General features: G+C 43.5%; 7 protein-coding genes across 12 annotated transcripts; 3 read left to right on the forward strand and 4 right to left on the reverse strand.

Annotated features, from left to right (window-relative positions):
- Positions 1–29: 29 nt before the first annotated feature.
- LOC119551002 (cilia- and flagella-associated protein 61) lies at positions 30–5680 on the reverse strand. Of its 3 annotated transcripts, XM_037860055.1 has the most exons (14): positions 5385–5680; positions 5012–5326; positions 4421–4723; positions 4259–4366; positions 3668–3795; positions 3333–3613; positions 2550–3113; positions 2214–2497; positions 1788–2024; positions 1150–1724; positions 934–1097; positions 625–873; positions 355–564; positions 30–291 (listed from the first exon to the last, which is right to left on the reverse strand). In XM_037860055.1, exons 1-14 carry the CDS (start codon positions 5651–5653, stop codon positions 64–66), a joined length of 3915 nt encoding a protein of 1304 aa, XP_037715983.1. In that variant the 5' UTR covers positions 5654–5680; the 3' UTR covers positions 30–63. The 3 variants fall into 3 exon arrangements, 2 of the variants coding, with proteins under 2 accessions (XP_037715983.1, XP_037715984.1); XM_037860056.1 differs by lacking the exons at positions 5012–5326; positions 5385–5680 and having other exon boundaries at positions 4266–4366; positions 4421–4439; XR_005219517.1 differs by lacking the exons at positions 30–291; positions 355–564; positions 625–873; ... (3 more) ...; positions 2214–2497; positions 2550–3113 and having other exon boundaries at positions 3472–3613; positions 4266–4366.
- A 117-nt stretch (positions 5681–5797) lies between these two features.
- LOC119549694 lies at positions 5798–6613 on the reverse strand. The gene is made up of 3 exons (XM_037857917.1): positions 6497–6613; positions 6313–6441; positions 5798–6196 (listed from the first exon to the last, which is right to left on the reverse strand). Exons 1-3 carry the CDS (start codon positions 6611–6613, stop codon positions 5798–5800), a joined length of 645 nt encoding a protein of 214 aa, XP_037713845.1.
- Positions 6614–6896: 283 nt separating this feature from the next.
- LOC119551005 (general odorant-binding protein 66) lies at positions 6897–7600 on the forward strand. The gene is made up of 3 exons (XM_037860059.1): positions 6897–6938; positions 6988–7336; positions 7392–7600. The coding sequence occupies exons 1-3, from the start codon at positions 6897–6899 to the stop codon at positions 7598–7600; spliced, it is 600 nt and encodes a 199-aa protein (XP_037715987.1).
- A 458-nt stretch (positions 7601–8058) lies between these two features.
- Positions 8059–9006, reverse strand: LOC119551871. Its single transcript, XM_037861465.1, has 3 exons — positions 8959–9006; positions 8328–8679; positions 8059–8270 (listed from the first exon to the last, which is right to left on the reverse strand). Exons 1-3 carry the CDS (start codon positions 9004–9006, stop codon positions 8059–8061), a joined length of 612 nt encoding a protein of 203 aa, XP_037717393.1.
- Positions 9007–9314: 308 nt separating this feature from the next.
- Positions 9315–12972, forward strand: LOC119549699 (dynein regulatory complex subunit 2). Its single transcript, XM_037857923.1, has 5 exons — positions 9315–9455; positions 9517–9769; positions 10107–10330; positions 11921–12499; positions 12562–12972. The coding sequence occupies exons 1-5, from the start codon at positions 9315–9317 to the stop codon at positions 12970–12972; spliced, it is 1608 nt and encodes a 535-aa protein (XP_037713851.1).
- On the reverse strand, positions 10189–11502 carry LOC119550367 (odorant-binding protein 59a). The gene is made up of 2 exons (XM_037859009.1): positions 11134–11502; positions 10189–10582 (listed from the first exon to the last, which is right to left on the reverse strand). The coding sequence occupies exons 1-2, from the start codon at positions 11500–11502 to the stop codon at positions 10337–10339; spliced, it is 615 nt and encodes a 204-aa protein (XP_037714937.1). The 3' UTR covers positions 10189–10336.
- An 828-nt stretch (positions 12973–13800) lies between the features above and the next one.
- On the forward strand, positions 13801–23038 carry LOC119550210 (protein sax-3). 4 transcript variants are annotated; one of them, XM_037858763.1, is made up of 18 exons: positions 13803–13883; positions 14722–14954; positions 15039–15160; positions 16034–16214; positions 16336–16454; positions 16528–16981; positions 17042–17521; positions 17579–17661; positions 17725–17885; positions 17947–18028; positions 18093–18263; positions 18323–18415; positions 18473–18671; positions 18726–19000; positions 19060–19351; positions 19493–19725; positions 19781–20112; positions 20201–23038. In XM_037858763.1, exons 2-18 carry the CDS (start codon positions 14804–14806, stop codon positions 20961–20963), a joined length of 4191 nt encoding a protein of 1396 aa, XP_037714691.1. In that variant the 5' UTR covers positions 13803–13883; positions 14722–14803; the 3' UTR covers positions 20964–23038. The 4 variants fall into 4 exon arrangements, with proteins under 4 accessions (XP_037714693.1, XP_037714691.1, XP_037714690.1 ...); XM_037858765.1 differs by lacking the exon at positions 14722–14954 and having other exon boundaries at positions 13801–13883; XM_037858762.1 differs by having other exon boundaries at positions 13809–14954.
- Positions 23039–23356: the final 318 nt, after the last annotated feature.

Consider the following 23356-nt stretch of genomic DNA (forward strand, 5'->3'; position numbering starts at 1 on the left):
GTTGGTTCACTACTGCACAAGGAAATCGGAAAGTACAGAAACGGACTGCTTAGCTTCTGAAAACTATGTCTCTGTCGATTCCGATGACACATCACTCTCCTCCTCCGTCTCCAAGTGTCGGTCGAATTCGGGCAGATCCAATTTGTGGAAATCCTCGGGAAGGGCAAATTTATGTAGAAAGTCTCGGCGATGATCTCTCAGGAAAGAAAGTAGTTTGATCTCGATGTAGCGCTTGTTCAGCGTAAAGAAATCCATATCGGTTACATCACCCAAGGCACTGCGTTCTGATCGCTGTAAAGTAAAAACCATTATATAATGATTTAAGTTTGATTATTAAGCATGTTATAGACCTACTGAAAGCGCAGAAGAAGCCATGGGAGTGAGAAGTGCCCTATTTTCCTCCTGAAGGTCCTCAAAGTTCTCGTGCATGATCAACTCAGTCCAGGGCTCTTGAAAATACTTCAGAAAGTTGTGAATCGTGCGGGCCTTAAACCGCGACTTGAGATTGTTCAGCAGCATCTCGTGCTTGCCACAAAAGTGCTGCAAGAAGTCCAAGTGGCACTCCTAAAGGGGAAAAGAAATGAGTAATACAGTAGTATAGCTTATCAAAACAGGAGACGTCACCATTTTCGTCACCACTACGATCTCATCCACCATCTTATGCGTGGATAATCCTACACGGCAGAAGGTATAGTTCTTGTAAGTAGTCATATTGCAGTTTTCCGTGACATTCAAATAAGATTGGAGATATCTGCGTGGCATGGTAACTTTTGTGATGTAGTAGCGCATCGGCAGAATTGCCTGAAAGAGCAGAGGCTCTGAGAATCGATCTTCGAAACTTTTCTGGGTAACGATTCCCAAGTAGTGTAAAATCTAATAGTCACAATGAGATTATTAGAATATATTTTAGATCTCTAGATGGGCCTTTCTCACCTTGCGGGCCAACTCCCGCTCACTGACAAACCTGTACTGGTAGTTCGGCGTCCTCCGGATCTTCACAAAGCTGCCAAATGCATAGATATCAGGATCATTGGTCCGGTATTGCTCGTCTACCAGAATTTCGTTGCCTTCAAACTCGATCTTGGCAGCCCTTAGCCCTAAAGAGAAATTGTTGGTGATATAATCAGTATAACGCCTAAGGATACTCACAATGCTTGTGCCTTTGGTTAAGGTATCCCTCCTCAAAGGAGATAAACAGATCACATTCGAAGGTCGCCTGCTTTCGACTGGGAAAATGCTGAAATATTACCTCCATAATGAAGTTCGAAGATTTGTGCAGGTTGTAGTGGTGAAAGTCGTAGTCTATAAAGATCGAGACGCCTTTATCCTCAAGGATTTCATCCAGGATGAGTTGTAGGTTTTTGTCCCAGTACGGATTCTTTTCCTTCGTATCCGCTTCCTTGCCGGTGTAACGATGAGGCTGAACGAAGACCATCCGCGAACAATCGACGCCATGGCCAATGAGAAATGCAATGCACTCATAGGTGTACAAATTGGAACCATACACCAGGACCAAGTAGGTTCGCGGCATATGTTCCAGAAGAGCGCGGACTTTGTAGAATAGCAAGAACTTGTTCAGACGGAAGTTAAGTTCGACGAGGTTGCTGGGTCTCCCGGTGGTTACCGGCGTTTCCGGAGATCGAAGCACGAACATCCGGTCACACATTAGCAGTAGGGTGTCGTAGTGTATTTCGCAGGTCTCCAGTTTCACCAGCTTCTTCTCCCTGTGTATTTACCATAATAATTGGGTAAGCGGTTGGTAATATTCGATTGGGCCTTTATCCTACCTATTAATCTGCTGCACCTTTCCTGGTACAAAGTGCACCCAGTAGCGCAAGTCAATTCGCAAACAACAATCCCGTACGAAGCAGGACTCGTTCTGATAGGAAAGATAGCATCCCAGGGTGCTCGTGCAATAGGGACACTTGAAAAGGCTGTCGTAATCCGCCTCCACAACTCCCGCCCTACATATCACAGTAACTTGAAGTCGACTTAAGCAGGTGAAGTTCTCCGAATTTTTGTGGCTAAGGAATATTATTAAAACAAGAAAATATGAAACAGGGAGAACATAATTTTTCGCTTCTATAAAGCATCAGCATCGAGAGGATCGATAAAATTAAATTGCTTCACACATATCATATCGCAGTCAAAAGCTATACGATTGCTGACCCCTAAATAGGATAGGATAGGATAGTCTAAATAGAATAACTCACTCCTTGCTATTCCACTGAAAGACGAGCTGTCGCAGAAAAGCCTTGGTCAGTGCACCGAAACCAATTATGACCAGTTTCCTGCTGTTGGTGAACCACTTGACCGGATTAAGTTTATGACGGTAGATGATCAGATAATCCTTGGCGAAATCGGGAGTGGGCACATGCAACCGGCTTTTAGGCTTCTTCTGATCCACGTTGACTCCGGAAAAAACCGGAGCCTTCTTAACGGGCTTTGGCTCTAAAACCATCATCATTTTCTTCAGGTCGTTGCTGTACTTATAACCCTGCAGAGTATTTTTTTCAAAAGATCATATGCTCAGCGCCCCACCAACTTACATCGAAAGCACTGATGAAGTAAAAATCATAGAAATTAGTCTTCCTGGCCAAATCCCTGAAGATCAGATCGGCGCTGACCAAGAAGAGGGGATGCAATCGCACCGATATGATCTCGGCCCTTCGTCGATCCAAATGATTGTCGTGCCTGGGCAGGTGGTAGTGGTCGAAGAGCTTGGCATGGCTGTGGAACTGCCGAAGCACCACAAAACCAATCGAAGTGTTTTCCTTGGCCGATCTCGTGGAGTTTCCGCACCGAATCGTAAAGACCGCAAACTCACTGAACTCGTTCTCCAGCACATCCTTCATTATGGCATCCAGAAAATAAAGCTCGTGCTCCTGCTCCGCCCGCTCGTTAATCTTGGAGCAGTATGAGAAGCTGCTGGTGCTGCTGCTGGAATCGGCGGAATGTTCCTTTGCGTCCAAGTTTCCCAGGGCCATTTTTTGCACCACGGGCACATCCCCCTTTTCCAGTTTGTACAGGCTAATATCCCCAAAGATGGTGCTCCGATGGGTAATGTACACCTCGTCGAGGTTGCTCACATCACTTGGTCTTGAGACCACGGGCTGGGGAATAAGACCTAGATTACTTGGATAATAAACTATATACAAAAGAGTTAACTAAAAATTAATAAGACAAACCATAACATAGTTTTAACAGAGTTCTCTCTCGGAATCTCCCATAAGGATATATAATATGCTTAAGAGATTTATGTCTTTGTTATATTCAAATGCATGTTAGTTTTTAAAATATTGTAGGATATTTTAAAATAAACTGGGTTTTACCATAAAGTACTGCAACACCTCCAGGTTGCTCTTGTTGGCCTTGTTCTTAGCGTTCATTACCATCATGCAGTAGTCCCTATCCGGATATGCCCCGAACATGGCCACCATTGCGTTGAAGAGGCGTGGCAATGGAAAGTCCTGTCGCGCCACAATACACTTCAGGATGAAAACGTTTGAGGCCGCCTCCCGAGCTGCCGGTCCTGCAGGCTCTTTTCCGGTAGGATATATGAAGTTCATCACGTTCTGCTCGTGCCGCAAATAGTACTCGGTGCTGCGAAGTTCTAGGTGGACGAAGGTTGGGAACCGGGAGATTCAGGATCAACACTAGAACTCACTCTCAAGAATGTACTTGAATTTGGAGTACAGGCATTCCCTCATATAAAACTTGTTTTCGCTCGCCGCAACAGTATCGTCAATTGTCCCACCAATGGAGCTTACCTTCATCTTTCCAACGCTGGCCACACTGTTGAGAAAAATGCATTACATATAACAATTGAAATAAAATTATAATGTTATAAGCGAGTTAGGGGTTCAAAGCCACCCACTTGGGGATACAAATGAGAAGAAAGTTGCATACTTCTACAAAAAAGGGGCTTCGAAAACCACCCACAACCAAGTCCCGGATGCACTATGGTGAAAATGCTACTTTGAATCTTCAAAATTGCTTCTTTACAAATAAATAGAATTATTTTCCCATAACTTAAAAAAGTATGAGATATGAATAAAAATATTTTTTTGCCTTTATAGACTAAAAGTCTTTCTTACTCTAGGCAATTAATATGCTTTTACCTACTTTCTTGATTGTTAAGATATGTGTATATTTACCCTAATATACATTTAAATATTTATCAGACCATGCTGACTATTCTTTTTTAAAGGCTACAATATGTGTTCTGATATTTTGTCAGTTTAAAACGTTATCCCACCTCATACCGCTGTCAATTTTCTGCAGACCTCCCAGGATCGTCATGGCATCCAAATCCTCCAGGGCATCTGTGGTGAACATACTGGCCTCTGCTCTTCGCTGGACCGAGCTGTTGGATACATGATAAGGACGTACTCTGTCCACTTACGGATCGATAACTTACGACACCGTCATCGTCTCATAGTGGAAGGACTTGCTATCGACGGGTTTCACCAGGTTGCCGAATTGTTCCACCTCGTAGTTTTGCACATAAAACAGGATGTCTATGTCCGTGGTCAACCACAGAAAGATGGCTAAGTCGGTCTCCTCACATTGATTGGTTGTCTCGGCCACAACCAGCAAACTCTTTTCGGCATCGGCGTCCTGCCTCATCACCTCCTCGGCTATATAGAAATCTCCCAGCTCCTCACGGAGTTCGGGCATCTCAACCGCTTGGAGTGCTATTATATCATCATTGTCTTCGGGTCTTAAAAAAATATATTAAAAATACATGAGGAAAAGAGGAAAATAATATAAAATATATGGCTAAATCTGGCGTTCTCTTTTTTGGATTAAAAGATTATAAATGGAACAAGAAACGCTGTTAAATAAAATGGGTATATATCTGCAGTTCGCAAAGTTTAAGTACCACTTCTCTTTGTTGAAGTTAAATTTTAAATGGAACCAAAATATGTACAGTTAAGAAATTAATGTTGTTTTTAAGATGGAATTCCAGTTCGCTACTTTGAAAAGCTAAATAGCCAATAAAGCTTACAGTGCCTTCCGGTAAGTAATCCTGGGCAGTATGTCGAACCGATGTACAATATATAATGACTGCGTGTTAGAGTTGTTCTCCGTGCTAAACTCGTGCGGATAAAACACCGAGGCAATTTTTTCCAAATCGTCAAAGGTCTCATTAAAGTGGGAAGGTTGTCGCACATACGGAGTCCTTACTGCGATCAGATACCACACCCTGTTCTCCCTGTACAACACCTCCTTAATGATTTCAACGAGAACAGCGGAGTACTCGCTCTTGTAGATGCAAAAGTTAAAGAACAAAGCATTCAGCCAGCTAATGGACACTGTCAAACTAATGGCGAATTAGATATTTTACACTGTAGAGCATTACGATTGCATAGATAGGATACCAGTATCTGACAGATAGCCATTCCAGCCAGCAATCCGTGGGCAAAGCTGAGATGGACGGAAAATTCCGGAATTCGGCGTAGGCCACCAACTCAGAGGTTTGCCTGCAAAGGGCCACCACCCTGTAGGTCTGATAGGAATGGAACAGGGTGTGCTTGCCCCGAAACTTTGGACGGATGTTGCCGAACCACTTGACACCCGGCGATCGGATCAGCTTGCTAATCTCATCCAGGTCCGCCACTTCAGCCAAGCGAACATCAAATTCATACATCAGTGCGAGTAAGTGGTGTATAATGTGTGATTAAAACAAAAAGACATACTGAGTTTGCATGCCAGTAAGGTAAATAAATCATATTACCGCATTACATTTTATTTTTGTCATAAGGATTCAGCAAATACATTTATTTCAGTAATTTCAGAGGGGACTCTTTGTGGGCAGCGTTATTCCGTCAATTAGATAGCACTTGGACTTGGCCTCCTCGCATTGATCCTTCGTTCCCGCGTTGGTGGTGCCCTCCCAGCGGAAGTAGGGACACTCGTGTTTTTGATGATAGTCGCTCATGCACATAAAGACCATCAATAGGTAGGGACGACAGGCGCCTTTCAGAAGAACCTTTGCTCCGGGACTTGCCTTTAAAAGATTATAAACTCCGACTGCATCCTTGCGACAGTAATCATACATTTCGATATGGTACTCCTTCTCCTTAGGCCTGTCTACATACATCTTCTCTGCATCCAGCTTGACCATCTTCATGTTAATGGTATCGCTCTTACCAATGTACTTCTTTTGCTTGTACAGACACTCTACAAAGCACTGTGGAGTATGATTAAAAATTGAATTTGAATATTTTTGTGTTTTAGTAAAATTAGATATAATCAATTCAACGGGAAGTATCTAACCACGAACTATAGTGTATATTATATACCCACCGATAGAAAGCTTAGGGTTTTTCCCAAGTCACTATCTCCATCCGCTGGTAATTTGGGCGAGTGAATAACGAAACATTTCACCAGGTCCTCTTCTTCTCCTATATAAAGCTCAGAGCAGCAGCCATCCCTCTAAATTCAAATCTTATAAATAACCTAATTTTAAAGATTTTCAAATCCAACTCACATTTTTGTTGCATTTATCTTCAGTTAAGTCGCCTCCAGTTTCGACTTCTTCAAGATCCTGTGCCTCCGCAATGGCCACCAGTACTAAAATCATCCAATAACTAAGTAACTTGACCATCGCTTTTCGTATGTTATCAACTTACCATTGCCATAACATTTATAAAATCAAGCGGTCTCATTATTTGTATAAATCAATTTAAATACAAATTGCATTGCTTAATTAAATGTAACAAATGTCCCTAGTAATGGATGAAATTAAACGAGCGGAAAAAGTGATATGCGACAGTTTGATAGCTAGACATTTGAGAAATTGATGGCGATTTCCTGTTTATATTTAATCGATATGGGTGGTCACTATATAAGTAGTTGAAATTAGCTGTTTTTTCAGAAACAGCAGAGCAATGAAGTGCACAATTCTATGGTGCTTTATCAGTTTGATTTGGGTGAGTCCTTTGGCTTAAATAAAGGCTGATTGCTTTAATGTATTTTCAGTTCGCTAGTGGAATTAAAATTGATTGCGAAAACCCGGAGGGCATTAATGAGGAGCACATTCATTATTGCTGCAAGCATCCCGATGGACATAATGATATAATCGAGGACTGTGCCAGGGAGACTAATTTCCTGCTGCCCAATCAAAACGAGGAGGCTTTGGTGGACATCACAGCGGACCGGGCAATCCGAGGCACTTGTTTTGGAAAATGTGTCTTTAGCAAACTGAATCTCATGAAGGACAAGGCCCTGGACATGGATGCCGTGAGAACATATTTCACAGAAAAGTTCCCCGACGATCCGGAATATGTCAAGGAAATGATCAACGCCTTTGATCACTGTCATGGCAAGAGTGAGTATCAGATATATTTGCCTTAAAGTATATATTTTTAATGTTTTTCCTCAAGGTGAGGAGATTACCTCCACGTTCCTGGCGAAGCCCCTATTCAGGCAGATGTCCGAGCACTACTGCGAGCCCAAGTCCAGTGTCATTCTGGCCTGTGTGATCCGTCAGTTCTTCCACAACTGTCCGGCGGATCGTTGGTCCAAGACCAAGGAGTGCGAGGACACCTTGGCCTTCAGCAAGAAGTGCCAGGACTCGCTGGCTACTTTGTAAATAATCACTATAGAGGTTTTGGGAAATAAAGAACATACAATAAAAAATTATTCGATCTATCTTAGTAGTTTTTTAGACATAAGGAAACCCATAAATTGTAAATAGGCAGGTTTATATAAGCAATATAAGTTGATAGGATATTTGTCATTTGTTGATAAAAGTACCCCACAACACCGGAGTGGTGAATAGTAATACAAATAAATTGGAAATGCCCAGGGGGGCCCCCAAACCCAAATCATGGATACGCAAATGCTCTGTATTTAAGCCAACAAAAACGGTTGTAAAAATATTTTTATCACAACCTTTTGGGCGGAGTTTTTAGAAGTCATTTTGTTAGCTTAAGTATAGACATAAGATCAGCAGTACCAAGAAATCCATATATTATTTATAATTAATTTATTATTATGTATGTTGATATTTATTGCTTTACTACCATTTTAGAATGGAACAATTTTTTTTCACATTGTTGTCAGCACATCCTTGCACTTTTTGGCAAAGGCTAAAGTTTCCGCGCACTCAGTGGTGTTCGACCATCGACTCTTTGGACAGTTATGAAAGAAGTTGTAGATAACGCAGGACATAATAATACTGGAGGTTGGTTTGCAGAACTTGGAGGTGGCAAAGGCCCTAACAATTGGAAGCGATAGAAACTGCTCAGTGGCATCCTCAGCTATAAAGGATAATTACTAATTACATTCTAAGAATGTGGACACAAAATTGAACTCACATTTTGAGTGGCATCTCTCATAGGCATTCAGCATTTCTGTTTCATATTCCGGATCCAATGTATGGTACCTTTTGTAATAGGAACGAACCTTGACCATATCCAGGGTGTTGTTCTCCATTAGATTGTAATGATCGAAGACACATTTCGCCCAGCAGGTTCCGACCATCGCTTGGTCCACCGTCACATCCTCGATGGCCTCCTCATCGGGATTCGGCAGTCGAAAGTTGGTCTTCTTGGCACACATTTCAGTGACTTCGTTTTGACCATCGGGATGCTGGCAGCAGTGGTGAATGTTCTCCTCATGAATACTGTCCGTGTGACGGCAGTGAATCCGAATAGCCAAGAGTTCATTCTAAGAAAAAGATAAATCAAATTAGGAATTATGCAAAGATATCATATCAACTTTAAAATAACACTGAGTTCTATCTTTAGTATCTTTTATTTAGATCCCTTCTGTTTACAGTATTTAATATTTAATAAATTTTAAATATTTTGGAGTTAGTTTCTTTTATTTAGATCCATTCTGTTTCCGTTATTTAATATTTAATAAATGGATCTAAATAAAGATAACCACCTTCCGAAAATTCGTTTAATGCAATTACAAATTGTAAACAATGCAATAAATTCGCACCAAAAGCTGTGTTAGAACCACACAAATCACAAAGCCAGTTCTCAGCATGATGACAGCTTCCAGCGATTTAACCTCGCTTTTCCACCGTTTTATATGCCAAATGGTTCCCCTTTGATGGACAGCCCTAATGGCGTTTTGCAATGTTCCGCATTAATTTAATTCGCATCCATTATTATGGCAACAAACCTGGCGACGGAGGGCAAACTAATGGGGAGTTGGTGAATCTAGTCATGGCAACGCCGGCAATCAAATTGTTATTTATTTTCCGAGGCGCGGCTCTTGCTCGCTTAATTAGTCAGCGATTGGCCTTTGAAATTTGATAAGCTGATTTTTGGGAAAAATAAAAAAACGAAATCATGGGCAAAAAGGGTAAAGGAAAAGGCAACAAATTGGCCAAAATGTCCGAAGAGGAGCGTGCCCGGTATTTGCAAATGAGGGCCGACATGGAGGAGGAGACCAGACGTCGGAAAATGCAGCTTATTTCGATGTACATGAAGGTATAATTCCATGAATTTTAAAATTACAAAGTCTGTAAGGTCTCTTTTCCTTTTCAAATAGAACAAACTGAAAAGGGAGGATGCTTTTGGTCGCTTGAACATGGCTAAAATCAACCAGGAGTGGCGCAGCATTTTGCGTCAGGTGAAAATCCAAGAGTTGCGCCGTGAGATTGTCGATGTGGAGTCCTTCTTTCAGGAGGCACTAAAACGCAAAGATCAGGTTATCCACCGCCTCATTGCTCACATTGAATCCACCGAGGATATGTATGCCAATCTGCAGCAGTCGCATATGGAAAACATCACCAGAATCGTTGGTAAGTTTGGCATATCAGATAAAATATTATAATCATATGGTATTATAGACATTATAATAACCTATTTTAATGTTTTTAAGTAATACCAAGCCAAGCATTTTTCTTAAACCGTAGATATTGAATTGCATCATTTTCGACTTCGAAACTACTAGATTCCAGAAATATATTTTTATAACAAATAGTGGTAAATTATTTCGAGATCTATACAAATGGGAAATAATGGAGTATTCGTGTGTACATTACTGACAATAAATGTATAATAATATAGAATTAGAGCAACCCGAAACCCTGAAAAACTGTCTGTTTTTAACCCAACTTTTTTCTATATCTAACCTAGATACCCATAGAAGTCGCATCGAGTTCTTCCGCACCATCTACGAGGACGACAAGCAGGCGGTGCTGAGCCAGTGGGAGCAGGACTCCGCAGGATTCAAGGAGATGCATGCCCAGAAGCAGCAGCAACTGGAGTGCGTCTTCTACCAGCTAGAGGAGAACACCGATGGCGGGATCCGGGACAACCACGAGCGTTTCCTGGATCGCTGCGAAGATCTAAAAAGTGGGGTAAGTTTAAGTGAAGAGCATGTTGCCGTGCTCCTGCCAATCCTCGCATTGGGCCTTCGCGTACTCCGACATGCATTTGACCAGGTCCCGGGACACCGAGCACTTGTTGTGCCGACCCCTTCCGCTGCTCTCCAAATACCGGAAGCACTGTTGCACGGTGTCCGTGAAGAAGTTGCGCAGCTCCCGCTCCCGAATGTCCTTGGTCAGCAGATAGCTCACCTTGCGCCGGTCGGGCATCCCATTGCCGTCCACCTGGGAGGAAGAGAATTTAATGTTGTATTATTGCACAGAAGAAACAAGGATCGATTTGATATTTGCATGGTACATTTATCGGGTATCGTTTTAGCCTCTTTAAAAATTCTCTCAAATCGATATCGAAAAAGAGAGAATAGAGCAAAAAATTACTCTGGGTGAGAGCGATAGACAAATTTTCAAAATTCTCCGAAATAGAAAAAGAGAGCAAAAATCAAGATGGCGAACAATTAAAGTGATACGCCCCGTATCTATACGCTATCATTTTAGTCTCCTTAAAAATTCTCTCAAATTGTTATCGAAAAAGTGAGAATAGAGCAAAATAGAGCTATAAAATACTCGGGGTGAGAGCGACAGAGCAACATTTGAAACTCTCCGAAACAGAAAAAGAGAGCAAAAAGCAAGATGGCGAACATATCAAAATAATACGCCCCGTATATATATAGAATTGTTACTGAATTTCATAAAAATGATCATTATATCTGATCTTATCAATTAGAAATAAGGAACATGTAGATATTCAAAGTAGATTTTCGTCCTAGGACACATACCATATTCATCTCCTCGAAAAAGCACTGGGCCACACACTGACCTCCATCGCTGCCAGTGTTGTTTCTGCTCTCAGGCTGCCTTAGTCCTCTTGGCCTTCGGTTGCTGTAGATGACCCTGCCGCCTTGACTTCGATCCCTTTCCTGCTCCTCATCCTGATCCCTCTCGTAATCGAATCCATAGCCGTCGCTCCCTGGTCTGCTCTGCCCTCCTCGTCCACGATCCTCGTTGTCGTCCTGCCGATGCATGCATCCGCGTATCGTCCTTTTGATCTCCGCCTCGCCCACTCCCTCCTGGGATCGGCACTTAAGGCCGGAAATGAAGCAGCAGCAGCAACTCAGGCAAAGTAGCAGCACAGCGAACAGGTGCATCTCGTGAACTGATGGGGGAAGTACTTAGGCCCACGTTATTTATAGTTCTGGAGAGTGACATCCGAAATTACAGAATGACTGGCATACAAAGTCACATATCAATCTTCAGTTTGAAATTGCGTGCCTTTTGCCTGAAAGTGTCATAACTCGACCTTTGGGCGGCTTTAAAGTTATGATGTTTTGTGCAAACTAGTATAGAAATTTAAAGCATCGCATTACCAATTGAATAATATTGATATTAGTTTTCAAAAGTTTACTTAGTATATCGAATAATACATACACTTTCGTCACAAAATTTGTGGGTGTTCAAGGTGCGATCGTCACTAGACTTTTACCTCGTTAAGATGTATTTTTGTTTGATTTAATATCACAAGATAAGCTATTTTTCCAACTGATATAATTATTTCCCTGTTTCCAGATGCATCTGCAACTGGAGCAGATTACCTCCAGGGGTGAGTCCAAGCTGGAGAAGCTGTGGCAGGAGTACCAGGCTGTCCTGGCCGGCTACTGCCAGCACATCGAGGGTTTCTACGCGGAGTACGTAGACCTCAAGCAGCGGGACGAGGAGGCCGCCTTCCAGATCAGCCAGCAGACCCACGAAATCGAGCACCTGGTGGACCAACTGGCCAACCTGCGACTGGTCTCCGAGGAGTTCTATATTAAGCAGCAGGGGCAACTGGAGCAGCGGCAAGCCATCAAACAGCAGTTGACGGAACGCCTGAGGGAGCTGCGCACCTGTGTGGAGCAGGAGGTGGCCCGGGATCACCAGGCGTTCAAGCTCATGTCCGTGGAGAGTTACAATGCCTTGGAATCCCTGCAGGAGACCGTTGGCAAGGGCGAGACTTTGGTCCAACTGTCGGCGGTCTGTGCCAAGATGGAAACGCAGCGAGAGAAGATGTTTCAGCTGCCGGAAATATCCCGCGAGATTATCGAGATACGTGAAATTGAGGGTCATGATAGGGGAGCCCTCTCTGATCCAGCCACTGATCTACTTAAAGTGGGTTCACATTTATGCAGCATGATTAAAGTAACAAACACATTTGCAATCCCATTTTCCAGGACGAGGTCGCCGTGGTGCCCCAAATGGAGACCTTCTGGCGGCGGGTTAACAACGTGGCCGTGGACGTGGCCTGCCTGAAGCAGCAGAAGCGCCGCCTGGAGGCGGAGAACGGCCAGCTGAAGGCGCAGCTGCAGGAGTACCTGGTCAATTTGAACATCGCCCACGGCTCCAACAGCCACGTCCACAATTATCTGGCCCGGCGGCCCAAGAGCATGTCCGTGGACCGGGTGGCGCGCCTCCAGCTGCAGCCGAAGCAGGTGAAAAGTGCCCTGCCCACTGGCCGCCGCCCACAAGCGCCCACGCCGCCCACTTTCCACTTTCACCCGGGTCGAAATCGAGTGCCCGCCTTCGATGCCAACTTTTCCAATGCGGCGCGCTCAAGGACTTTGGCCAGGAGCAGAGTGGAATAGGTGTGACACTTTAATATTTTAATTAACTTTGTTTAAGGAACGTTTAATCTAATTTTATATTTTCCCCTTATTTTTCTTCTATTTTTTAATTTTAAATATGGAATTATTCAATTTAACCTTCATGGTTATATATTTGAACTTTGATTTAACGACATAAAATATTTTAAGTAAATATATAAATATTAATTGACTATAAATTTTGAATAATATTGAATAACCATAAAAAAAATAAACAAAATAAATTATTAAATAAAGCCAAGCTATTTAAAATAAATATATTTTTTTTAGCCTCTATTCAAATATTTTAAAATTAAGTCAAGCATTTTAATATAATTTGTATTAACTACATTTATTTCAAATTTGTAATAAGAAAATTCGAATTCAATATGTAGGTTATTTTTACTTTTTTATTGTTTTCTTAGTGTAGATGTAGATTAACAAACGGACGAGAAAATGGCTCTTCGACTTTATAAGGAATAATAAATAAAACTACGTTAATCTGTATAATTTTATTGTTTGCAACCAAACCGTTTTATATTTATATATAATAAATACGTTAAACTACCCAAATATAAATATATAAACAAGAAAAGTAGTTAATAAATAGTGTGAAGTATTGACCAAAATGGGTGTGTTCAAAAATGTAAAGACCGCGAAAATGCTAAATTCAAACAGTGACTTCGTCTAGGGTTGCCAAATCACCGCGAAGAGATGGTGTTTTGGTATTTTCCAGTATTCCTTTAGTATTTCGCGTTCCACTCTCCCGCCCGTTCCGCTTGCACCGACCATTAAATCCCGATTCCCACCGTTGCGCTCTCAGATTTCCACAGACACGACCCAACGTCCAATTGAGTTTTCGTGAATCGCATTGAAAACGCAGGAAAATAGTTAATTGCAGCAGCTAAATTAAAGTAAGTGTGGGCCCCACAAAACTGGATAGAACCGTGAACCTAGTGTGTGATAAAGCCAAGTTTTCGAGCGTTAAAAAGTGCAGCTGCTTGTGGATGTAACGCAAATATTACAAGGAGTTATAGATACAACACTCTGTTATAGATACAACAACAAGCGGAACGGGGGGAAGTCCCAGGCACGGCAGGCGGTGCGAGCGAGAGGGCAAGAGTGGGAGTGAGTGAGAGGGGTAGAGTGAGTTCTTGTTCTTGTAATTTTACCAAAAAGAAATTTCGTTCGGGAAATGTGGAAAATGTGCGCGAGGAGAGCTGATGGTGAAAACAACCCCGAAAAGCGAGCAATCGACGAATAAATACCAACAAAACTTACACTGCGCGGCTGATTAATAAAAACCAAAAGAAAAAAAACAAAAAACCACAAACTTAAATCGAAATAAAAATCGTTATAAAGGAAGGTGTGAGAGCGTGTGAAATCAGAACTCCAAATCAGAATTTGGATTGTAAATTTTCGGGGTTCGGTTCGGCTGCCTTTCGAATGGGAGATAAACACAAAGAGAGATAAATACGGAAATAAAATTAATGGAAAACCAGCATAGACACACACAGATACGACGTGTGTGGGTGTGTGAGTGTACATAAGTGCTTATCGCATGGAAATGCAACCGTAAGTGGAGCAGGCGTGAAATAATTTCGGAATTTTGGACAGATAAAAAGCAAGTAAACCCCGCAAAGCCCAGCTATAATGGCGCTATACCACTGCCACGCCTAACGAACGAATCATCCTAACAGCTGCCCACATTTCGTTAACCCCCCCCCTCCATATCGATATCATCCATCTTAGGACCCAAAAACAACGCCAAAATGATACCCGCTGCCTTGGGTCATCTGTAGAGGCATCGTCATCGCAAGAGCACCACCATATAATGCATCCCATGCATCCCGAAAACCACGCCATCGCCCGGAGCACGAGCACCACTATTAACCCTTCACGCAGCCGGGGCAGCAGGATGCGGCTCCTGCCCGCTTGGCTGCTCCTCATCCTGGTGGCCAGCACTGGTCTGCCAGCAGTTAGAGGTATGGCTTGAAACGCTTCAGCGGCATCCAAACTCCAGGCCAAATGGCTCATCCATATACCCACATCCCCTTAACCCTTTGCAGGCCAGTACCAATCGCCGCGCATCATCGAGCATCCCACGGATCTGGTCGTCAAGAAGAATGAGCCCGCCACACTTAATTGCAAAGTGGAGGGCAAGCCGGAACCCACCATCGAGTGGTTTAAGGTACCCACAAAATAATACTTCTCTAACTCCAACTACGAACTCTAGCCATAAAACTACACCAGAAAAAACAGTTCTAGTCTACATTCATAGCTCATCTTTAATTTTTTTTATTTCTCTAATACTCAAAGCTTGAACTTTAACCTACTTCTGTTCAATAAATAACCAAATTTGTTAATGGAATTAATATTTTCTAATAACTTTCTAATTATAAAAAAAAAAAAAATAGGGTTTACGCCTTAAATTGATATGCTGGACATAGAAAGTAATATGTCAAATCAGAGAATTGATCATAGTATCTTATCAATTTTTAATTTTTATTGATGCTTTGTGGTAAAGAACTTACACACTCGCAAGAAAATAACTTCATTACTTCAAATTAAGCACTAGCTACATCACTGAGATCTCTTTTACATTACATCAATTTAAAATAAATACTATCTGTGGTTAAAACGTGAATGAATTGCGTTCCATTATTATCCAAAGTTACATAATTACATAGGTATCATCTTTGTTATAAATACTATCTGTCTTTAAAACGTGAACAAATTGGGTTCCATTATTACCCAAAGTTACATCATTACATACATATGTTTTTTTTTATCGTGCCATTTTTTGTAATATAATCGTTATGGTCTGAAGTTTTTTTAGTCGTCACTAAAAGTATACGTTATTAGTTTTCAGATAAACACATACTTTTATTTTTATATTCTAACACTAACTAGAAACTCTTCACATCACATCTTATAATGAAACATATTATCAAATTTGAAAACAACATGTATAATTTGAAGTCAGTCATAGTTCCTTTGAGTGTAGAATTGAGAGCCTTACCAAATCGTAACTCTTTTCCCCCCTTTCTCCGCCCGTTTCTAGGATGGCGAACCCGTCAGCACCAACGAAAAGAAATCGCACCGCGTCCAGTTCAAGGACGGCGCCCTCTTCTTCTACAGGACGATGCAGGGCAAAAAGGAGCAGGACGGCGGCGAGTACTGGTGCGTGGCCAAGAACCGAGTGGGCCAGGCCGTTAGTCGCCATGCCTCGCTCCAGATAGCTGGTAAGTCGGTCCGCCACTCCAGTCTGCAACTTGTCTGCCCACACGCCAAGCTTTGTCTCTGATTATTTTGTGATTTCATTTTTTCATTTTCACTTATTTTTGTTTCTTTTTTCCCTGGCAGTTTTGCGCGACGATTTTCGCGTGGAGCCCAAAGACACGCGAGTGGCCAAAGGCGAGACGGCTCTGTTGGAGTGTGGGCCGCCCAAAGGCATTCCAGAGCCGACGCTCATTTGGATAAAGGTGGGTTCCCAAAAACTAGACATAGAAAATCAGTCAAAAACTTCACTGACTAAACCGCTTTTTGTGCTCCCAGAATGGCGTGCCCTTAGACGACCTGAAAGCCATGTCTTTTGGCGCCAGCTCGCGAGTTCGCATCGTGGATGGTGGCAACCTGCTCATCAGCAATGTGGAGCCCATTGACGAGGGCAACTACAAGTGCATTGCCCAGAATCTGGTGGGCACCCGGGAATCCAGCTATGCCAAGCTGATTGTCCAGGTCAAGCCGTACTTCATGAAGGAGCCCAAGGATCAGGTCATGCTCTATGGCCAGACTGCCACATTCCACTGCTCCGTGGGCGGTGATCCGCCGCCGAAACTACTTTGGAAAAAGGAGGGAGGCAATATACCAGTGTCCAGGGCTCGAATCCTACACGATGAGAAGAGTTTGGAGCTAATCAACATAACGCCCAGCGATGAGGGCACCTACGTCTGCGAGGCCCACAACAATGTGGGTCAGATCAGCGCCAGAGCTTCGCTCACAGTGCATGGTAAGGTCTACTTTACCTTTCAGTCAATCACCATTTAATCTCAAACCCACTTCATTAAAGCTCCTCCCAACTTCACCAATCGACCCAGCAACAAGAAAGTGGGACTGAATGGCGTTGTCCAGCTGCCTTGCGTGGCTTCTGGCAACCCACCGCCCTCGGTTTTCTGGACCAAGGAGGGAGTATCCACTCTCATGTTCCCCAACAGCTCCCATGGAAGACAGCATGTGGCTGCCGATGGAACCCTACAGATCACGGATGTGCGGCAGGAGGACGAGGGCTTCTATGTGTGCTCTGCTTTCAGTGTCGTCGACTCCTCCACGGTACGAGTTTTCCTACAGGTCAGCTCGGTGGACGAGCGTCCGCCCCCCATTATCCAAATAGGTCCTGCCAACCAGACCCTGCCCAAGGGATCGGTGGCTACCCTGCCCTGCCGTGCCACGGGTAATCCTAGTCCTCGTATCAAGTGGTTCCACAACGGACATCCCGTGCAAACTGGCAATCGTTATAGCGTTATTCAAGGCAGCTCCCTGAGAGTGGATGGTAAGATGGAGAAAATACCTTGGTTTATGATACCTTATAACATGGTTCTTCTTTTAGATCTTCAACTTGGTGACTCTGGAACATACACCTGCACTGCTTCTGGAGAACGAGGAGAGACTTCGTGGGCAGCCACATTAACGGTGGGTTATATGATACTTTCTTACCCTAACTAAATGCTAACCAAGAAATATCTGCTCTATTAGGTGGACAAAAGTGGCTCTACATCCCTTCACCGGGCAGCTGATCCTAGCACCTATCCTGCTCCTCCAGGCACACCCAAAGTCCTAAATGTCAGCCGCACCAGCATTAGTCTTCGTTGGGCCAAAAGCCAAGAGAAAACCGGAGCTGTCGGTCCAATCATTGGGTGAGTTTAGGCGGCACACCCATTTAATGAGATCATCATTATATTTCTTTTCGTATTGCAGATACACTGTGGAGTACTTCAGTCCGAATCTGCAAACTGGTTGGATTGTTGCTGCCCATCGAGTGGGCGACACTCAAGTCACTGTAAGATAGGCTATGAATAATTAAACTTCCTGTTGACTAATATTTTCTATGACTTTCATGGTAGATCTCGGACCTCAAACCGGGAAGTTCGTACATCTTCTTAGTAAGAGCTGAAAATACGCAGGGTATATCTGTACCATCGGGCCTATCGAATGTTATTAAAACCATTGAGGAGGACTTTGATGCAGCTTCTGCCAACGATTTGTCAGCAGCTCGAACTTTACTAACTGGAAAGGTGAGTAAATGGTATTTCTGAAATATAAATAGGCCTTACTTAAATCTTCTTTTATTCAGTCCGTGGAGCTATTGGATGCCTCATCCATAAATGCCAGTGCCGTGCGTTTGGAATGGATGCTGCATGTTAGTGCGGATGAGAAATATGTAGAGGTAAGACCAATAATTTATAGAATCATTACCAAACCCAAGCTTAACCTTACTTTATAGGGCCTTCGTATACACTATAAGGATGTCAATTTACCATCCGCGCAGTATCACTCGATCACTGTTTTGGATGCCTCTGCAGAATCGTTTGTGGTGGGCAACCTCAAGAAATTCACCAAGTATGAGTTCTTTCTCACACCCTTCTTCGAGACCATTGAAGGACAGCCCAGCAACTCCAAGATGGCCCTTACGTATGAAGATGGTAAGAGCTAAAAAGGTTATTAAAGATTTTAGTATTTATATTTTCCGTTTGTAGTCCCCTCCGCACCACCGGATAACATTCAGATTGGCATGTACAACCAAACCGCGGGCTGGGTGCGTTGGACTCCGCCACCCTCCCAGCACCACAATGGCAATCTATATGGCTACAAAATAGAGGTCAGTGCCGGCAACACCATGAAGGTTCTGGCCAATATGACCCTTAATGCCACCACCACATCTGTGCTTCTGAACAACCTAACCACCGGAGCAGTGTACAGTGTGCGGTTGAACTCATTCACCAAGGCAGGAGATGGGCCTTACTCCAAACCGGTGAGTTTATTTATTATTTCTTTTATTTGGACACTCTCTTATACTCTCCAATCCTATAGATATCACTCTTCATGGACCCCACCCATCATGTGCATCCGCCACGAGCCCATCCCAGCGGCACTCACGATGGCCGACATGAGGGCCAGGATGTCACGTATCACAACAATGCCAATTTACCCACCGGCGACATCAATCCCACCACTCATAGAAAGACCACTGATTACCTATCCGGGCCCTGGCTAATGGTTCTGGTCTGCATAGTCCTGCTAGTCCTGGTGATTTCGGCGGCCATATCCATGGTCTACTTCAAGAGGAAGCATCAAATGACCAAGGAACTGGGACACTTAAGTGGTAAGTGTTTGCTTTCAAGTAACTATTATGATAAAAACATTTAAATGACTATGATATAGTTATATTTATTAATTCATCATTCTAATATGTCATATTCTTCGATTTCTAATTATTTCCTTTACCTATACTATATCTTTTTAGTGGTCAGCGACAACGAGATAACTGCACTGAACATCAATAGCAAGGAAAGTCTGTGGATAGACCATAATCGTGGCTGGCGAACAGCAGATACTGACAAGGATTCCGGATTGAGTGAATCCAAACTACTATCCCACGTGAACAGCAGCCAGTCCAACTACAATAACTCGGATGGGGGAACGGACTATGCCGAAGTGGACACTCGAAACCTCACCACCTTCTACAACTGTCGCAAGGTATGGTCATTGAGATATATTACAATAGATTTACTTACGAGATATGTTCTTCCAGAGCCCCGATAATCCCACGCCCTATGCCACCACCATGATCATTGGGACCTCCTCCAGTGAGACCTGCACCAAGGCAACATCCTTGAGTGCCGACAAGGACTCGGGTACCCATTCGCCCTATTCCGATGCATTTGCCGGCCAGGCACCAGCGGTTCCGATTGTAAAATCCAACTATCTGCAGTATCCGGTCGAGCCGATCAACTGGTCTGAGTTCCTACCCCCACCACCAGAACATCCACCACCGTCTTCGACCTACGGCTACACACAGGGATCCCCGGAATCGTCGCGGAAGAGCTCAAAGAGCGCAGGCTCAGGCATATCCACAAACCAAAGGTTAGAGTTGATGGATTTTATCAAAAACAATCGCTTCGTTAAGGATAAAATATATGAGCATGTGATAATCGCTTCCATTTCATTGCAGTATTCTGAACGCCTCCATACACAGCAGCTCCTCGGGCGGCTTTTCCGCCTGGGGCGTCTCGCCGCAATACGCCGTCGCCTGTCCCCCGGAGAACGTGTACAGCAATCCGCTGTCGGCGGTGGCTGGCGGCACCCAGAATCGCTATCAGATCACGCCCACCAGCCAGCATCCGCCGCAGCTGCCGCCCTACTTTGCCACCGCTGGTCCGGGTGGTGCCGTACCGCCCAACCACCTGCCATTTGCCACCCAGCGCCATGCGGCCAGTGAGTACCAGGCCGGATTGAATGCGGCACGATGTGCCCAGAGTCGGGCCTGCAACAGCTGCGATGCCCTGGCCACGCCCTCGCCGATGCAGCCCCCACCGCCAGTTCCCGTGCCCGAGGGCTGGTACCAGCCGGTGCATCCCAACAGCCACCCAATGCACCCGACCTCCTCCAGCCACCAGATCTATCAGTGCTCCTCGGAGTGCTCGGATCACTCCAGGACCTCGGGGCAGGGCCACAAGCGGCAGCTGCAGCTGGAGGAGCACGGCGGCAGTGGCAAGCAACGCGGTGGCCACCATCGACGACGTGCTCCGGTGGTGCAGCCGTGCCCGGAGAGCGAGAACGAGAACATGCTGGCGGAGTACGAGCAGCGGCAGTACACCAGCGACTGCTGCAACAGTTCCCGCGAGGGCGACACCTGCTCCTGCAGCGAAGGATCCTGTCTTTACGCCGAGGCGGGCGAGCCGGCGCCTCGCCAAATGACTGCTAAGAACACCTAAGGAAGAAGTATTTGGGCCTCCCCGACTGGATGGATTAGTATTAAAGATAGCATCTAGTCTAACTCTTCATTCATATCGAACTGGTAAACAGTCTAGGGACTGGGTTAACTCAAAGTTTCTGCATCAAACTGATGCCTTGACTCCACTGCAACATGCTTCTCCTGGCAGTTGAGAAAAATGTCAGATTCAACTATTTCAATTGTATTTAAGAAACCCTATCTAAAACAAGCAATTAAGCACATTCGGAAGAGAAAAAACAGATGCATACAGATAATGAGAAAACATGTTGTAGTGGAATCTGGGGTACTACACTCAGATACACAAAAGCACACTTGTCATAATCATGGGGGCACTGTGCAGCTTTAGCAATTACGAATTTTCCATTATCACATCTACCAGTGTAGAGCCTCATAGACAGGCACAGTGCTCCCCCATCCAAGCACCACAGAACGAAAAACCTTTGTACTTAAGAGACACGCGAGTGCTGTACGATAGATATTGCTTCATAAACGCGAGGAGACAGTAATCACTTAAATTAGCAGGGATCTGTGTCCCAGCAGAACTTCATTAAAATACGTACTCAAAGGAACTTATAGAAGAAGATAAACCAGATCAGGCCATAGCAAGTACACAAAAGAATGGGTGTCTCACGACGTTTGTAGTTAGAACCAAAGTACACATATTTGTACAGCATGTTTTGGGGCTTTCGAATCGGTCCTAGTCAATAGGCTTGGTATAGCGAGATACAATAACGATACTGATTACGATATACTTGTATGCAAAACTCTTTCATATCTACGATCACAATCGAGCATTTGTCCCCGACTCGGACTTTTGAGGAGCAGAGTTGAGTTCAAGGGGACAAGTGAAACGGCAGTTGCAATGTTTAATGGTTAGTGCTTTTCTATAACAAGGAATAATATACTTCATTGACCCAATGAATATATATATATACATACTAAACGACACACTACACAACTACTTACATAGCATTTAGACGAGTTGGGGAACTGCACACGGCCAACAGAACAAACCCCAGTTGCCCGTTCCGTTGTCCTGTCCCTGTGCAGATCCCTCCATGACACAATGTTTTCTACAATCTTGCATTTTGAAAAAAGTCTAAAATGTACCTGTGATAATAACCCCATTATACATTATAGTATTTTAATAATTTTTTATATATTTATGGTTTTCTGATTTTGAGTCGCGTTTTTTGTTCATTCTGTTCGAACAACGAGGAATGTTTGTTGGTAATCCCCACGCAGACAGAGTTTTTTTGGGAGAGTATATAGCATAATTTAGAACTTAGGCACGTACCACATTAGAAATGCAAAATGAATATATCATCGAATCGAATCGAGGCGGAGGAGAGAAACGCTCAGAGAGTTCGGCTCGCCGAAGGGGCCCAAGCACTTTTCTACTAAACCCCGGATCGATCGTGAGTTGAATCGGGAAAAACGGGGTAGAGATGAGTGTTTTGGGACCGCGTAGATAGCTGTGGGTATACGAAATATCCACGGGGACTAGAGTCAACGAATCGTTTAAACAATACTAAACACATATGCATTACATTTACCTATATAGAGATCATATAGCACCTAGAACCGCGCATGTATCAAATCAAATCAAAATATGCTTTAGCATACACTCACACAAGTCCACTTCCTTGCTAGCCGCCCCAGATCGGCCCGGCATGTACATATATATATTATATATATACAGCATACTCCTATTCCTAATATCGAATCCAACTTGCTTGAGTTGAACTGCCCTTCCGTAGCCATATACATATAGAAAAAGAAAAGCATAGTTGGGTCTGGGTTTTAATAATTAGCATCTAGTTTCTAGAGTTGTGTAACGGGAGTATTTTAAAGTCATAGCGTAAACGAATTTTAAGAACGAACAGAAACCCCTAAAACGAATCGGACATTTAATTTTTAGTGCGTAATGCCATAAACGAACTTTTTCAAAAGCAAGAATAATAACTGACATTTACTTACGATATAAATACTATATCTAGATATATACATATAGCATTTAAAATTACATAAACAATAAAGGAACATTTTACATATATGTGGAAAATTAAATCTTTGATTTTGCAATATTTTCAGATGGGATGTCGGATAAGATCTTTCTTTCTGACCATTTGTAGGATATATTTTTTTGATCCTAAGTGCGTTTTGCATTTCCTGGTAATACTTCATTCTTCAGTTTACCGATTCCTTTTAAGTAACGGTCTTTGATCGCCTTGCGGATATCTACATACTTCGCCAGAAACCTCCTTGAGTCGCAGCGGAACTTTGCACTTGAGACAACGACAACCCTTGAGATTACTCCATGACCTCTCAATCCGGTTTCAGTTTACATCGGTCTGCTTCGCGTGTGAATGG

Source organism: Drosophila subpulchrella, chromosome 2R (genome assembly GCF_014743375.2).
Source record: "Drosophila subpulchrella strain 33 F10 #4 breed RU33 chromosome 2R, RU_Dsub_v1.1 Primary Assembly, whole genome shotgun sequence".
Lineage (NCBI taxonomy): Eukaryota > Metazoa > Arthropoda > Insecta > Diptera > Drosophilidae > Drosophila > Drosophila subpulchrella.

Coding starts and splice junctions, on each gene's coding strand:
- LOC119550367 (XM_037859009.1), bottom strand. CDS start 11,502: ATGCACCTGTTCGCTGTGCTGCTACTTTGCCTGAGTTGCTGCTGCTGC. Junction 10,583..11,133: donor TTTTCGAGGAGATGAATATG/GTATGTGTCCTA, acceptor TCTTCCTCCCAG/GTGGACGGCAATGGGATGCC.
- LOC119551871 (XM_037861465.1), bottom strand. CDS start 9,006: ATGCTGAGAACTGGCTTTGTGATTTGTGTGGTTCTAACACAGCTTTTG. Junction 8,680..8,958: donor TGGTTCTAACACAGCTTTTG/GTGCGAATTTAT, acceptor TCTTTTTCTTAG/AATGAACTCTTGGCTATTCG. Junction 8,271..8,327: donor TGAGAGATGCCACTCAAAAT/GTGAGTTCAATT, acceptor TATCCTTTATAG/CTGAGGATGCCACTGAGCAG.
- LOC119551002 (XM_037860055.1), bottom strand. CDS start 5,653: ATGTATGAATTTGATGTTCGCTTGGCTGAAGTGGCGGACCTGGATGAG. Junction 3,796..4,258: donor AAAATTGACAGCGGTATGAG/GTGGGATAACGT, acceptor TTTTCTCAACAG/TGTGGCCAGCGTTGGAAAGA. Junction 2,498..2,549: donor ACTTCATCAGTGCTTTCGAT/GTAAGTTGGTGG, acceptor AATACTCTGCAG/GGTTATAAGTACAGCAACGA.
- LOC119550210 (XM_037858763.1), top strand. CDS start 14,804: ATGCATCCCATGCATCCCGAAAACCACGCCATCGCCCGGAGCACGAGC. Junction 16,982..17,041: donor AGCTTCGCTCACAGTGCATG/GTAAGGTCTACT, acceptor ACTTCATTAAAG/CTCCTCCCAACTTCACCAAT. Junction 18,416..18,472: donor CGGATGAGAAATATGTAGAG/GTAAGACCAATA, acceptor CTTACTTTATAG/GGCCTTCGTATACACTATAA.
- LOC119549694 (XM_037857917.1), bottom strand. CDS start 6,613: ATGGTCAAGTTACTTAGTTATTGGATGATTTTAGTACTGGTGGCCATT. Junction 6,442..6,496: donor AAGATAAATGCAACAAAAAT/GTGAGTTGGATT, acceptor ATTTGAATTTAG/AGGGATGGCTGCTGCTCTGA. Junction 6,197..6,312: donor AAACCCTAAGCTTTCTATCG/GTGGGTATATAA, acceptor CATACTCCACAG/TGCTTTGTAGAGTGTCTGTA.
- LOC119549699 (XM_037857923.1), top strand. CDS start 9,315: ATGGGCAAAAAGGGTAAAGGAAAAGGCAACAAATTGGCCAAAATGTCC. Junction 9,456..9,516: donor TTATTTCGATGTACATGAAG/GTATAATTCCAT, acceptor CTTTTCAAATAG/AACAAACTGAAAAGGGAGGA. Junction 10,331..11,920: donor GCGAAGATCTAAAAAGTGGG/GTAAGTTTAAGT, acceptor CCCTGTTTCCAG/ATGCATCTGCAACTGGAGCA.
- LOC119551005 (XM_037860059.1), top strand. CDS start 6,897: ATGAAGTGCACAATTCTATGGTGCTTTATCAGTTTGATTTGG. Junction 6,939..6,987: donor GCTTTATCAGTTTGATTTGG/GTGAGTCCTTTG, acceptor ATGTATTTTCAG/TTCGCTAGTGGAATTAAAAT. Junction 7,337..7,391: donor TGATCACTGTCATGGCAAGA/GTGAGTATCAGA, acceptor TTTTTCCTCAAG/GTGAGGAGATTACCTCCACG.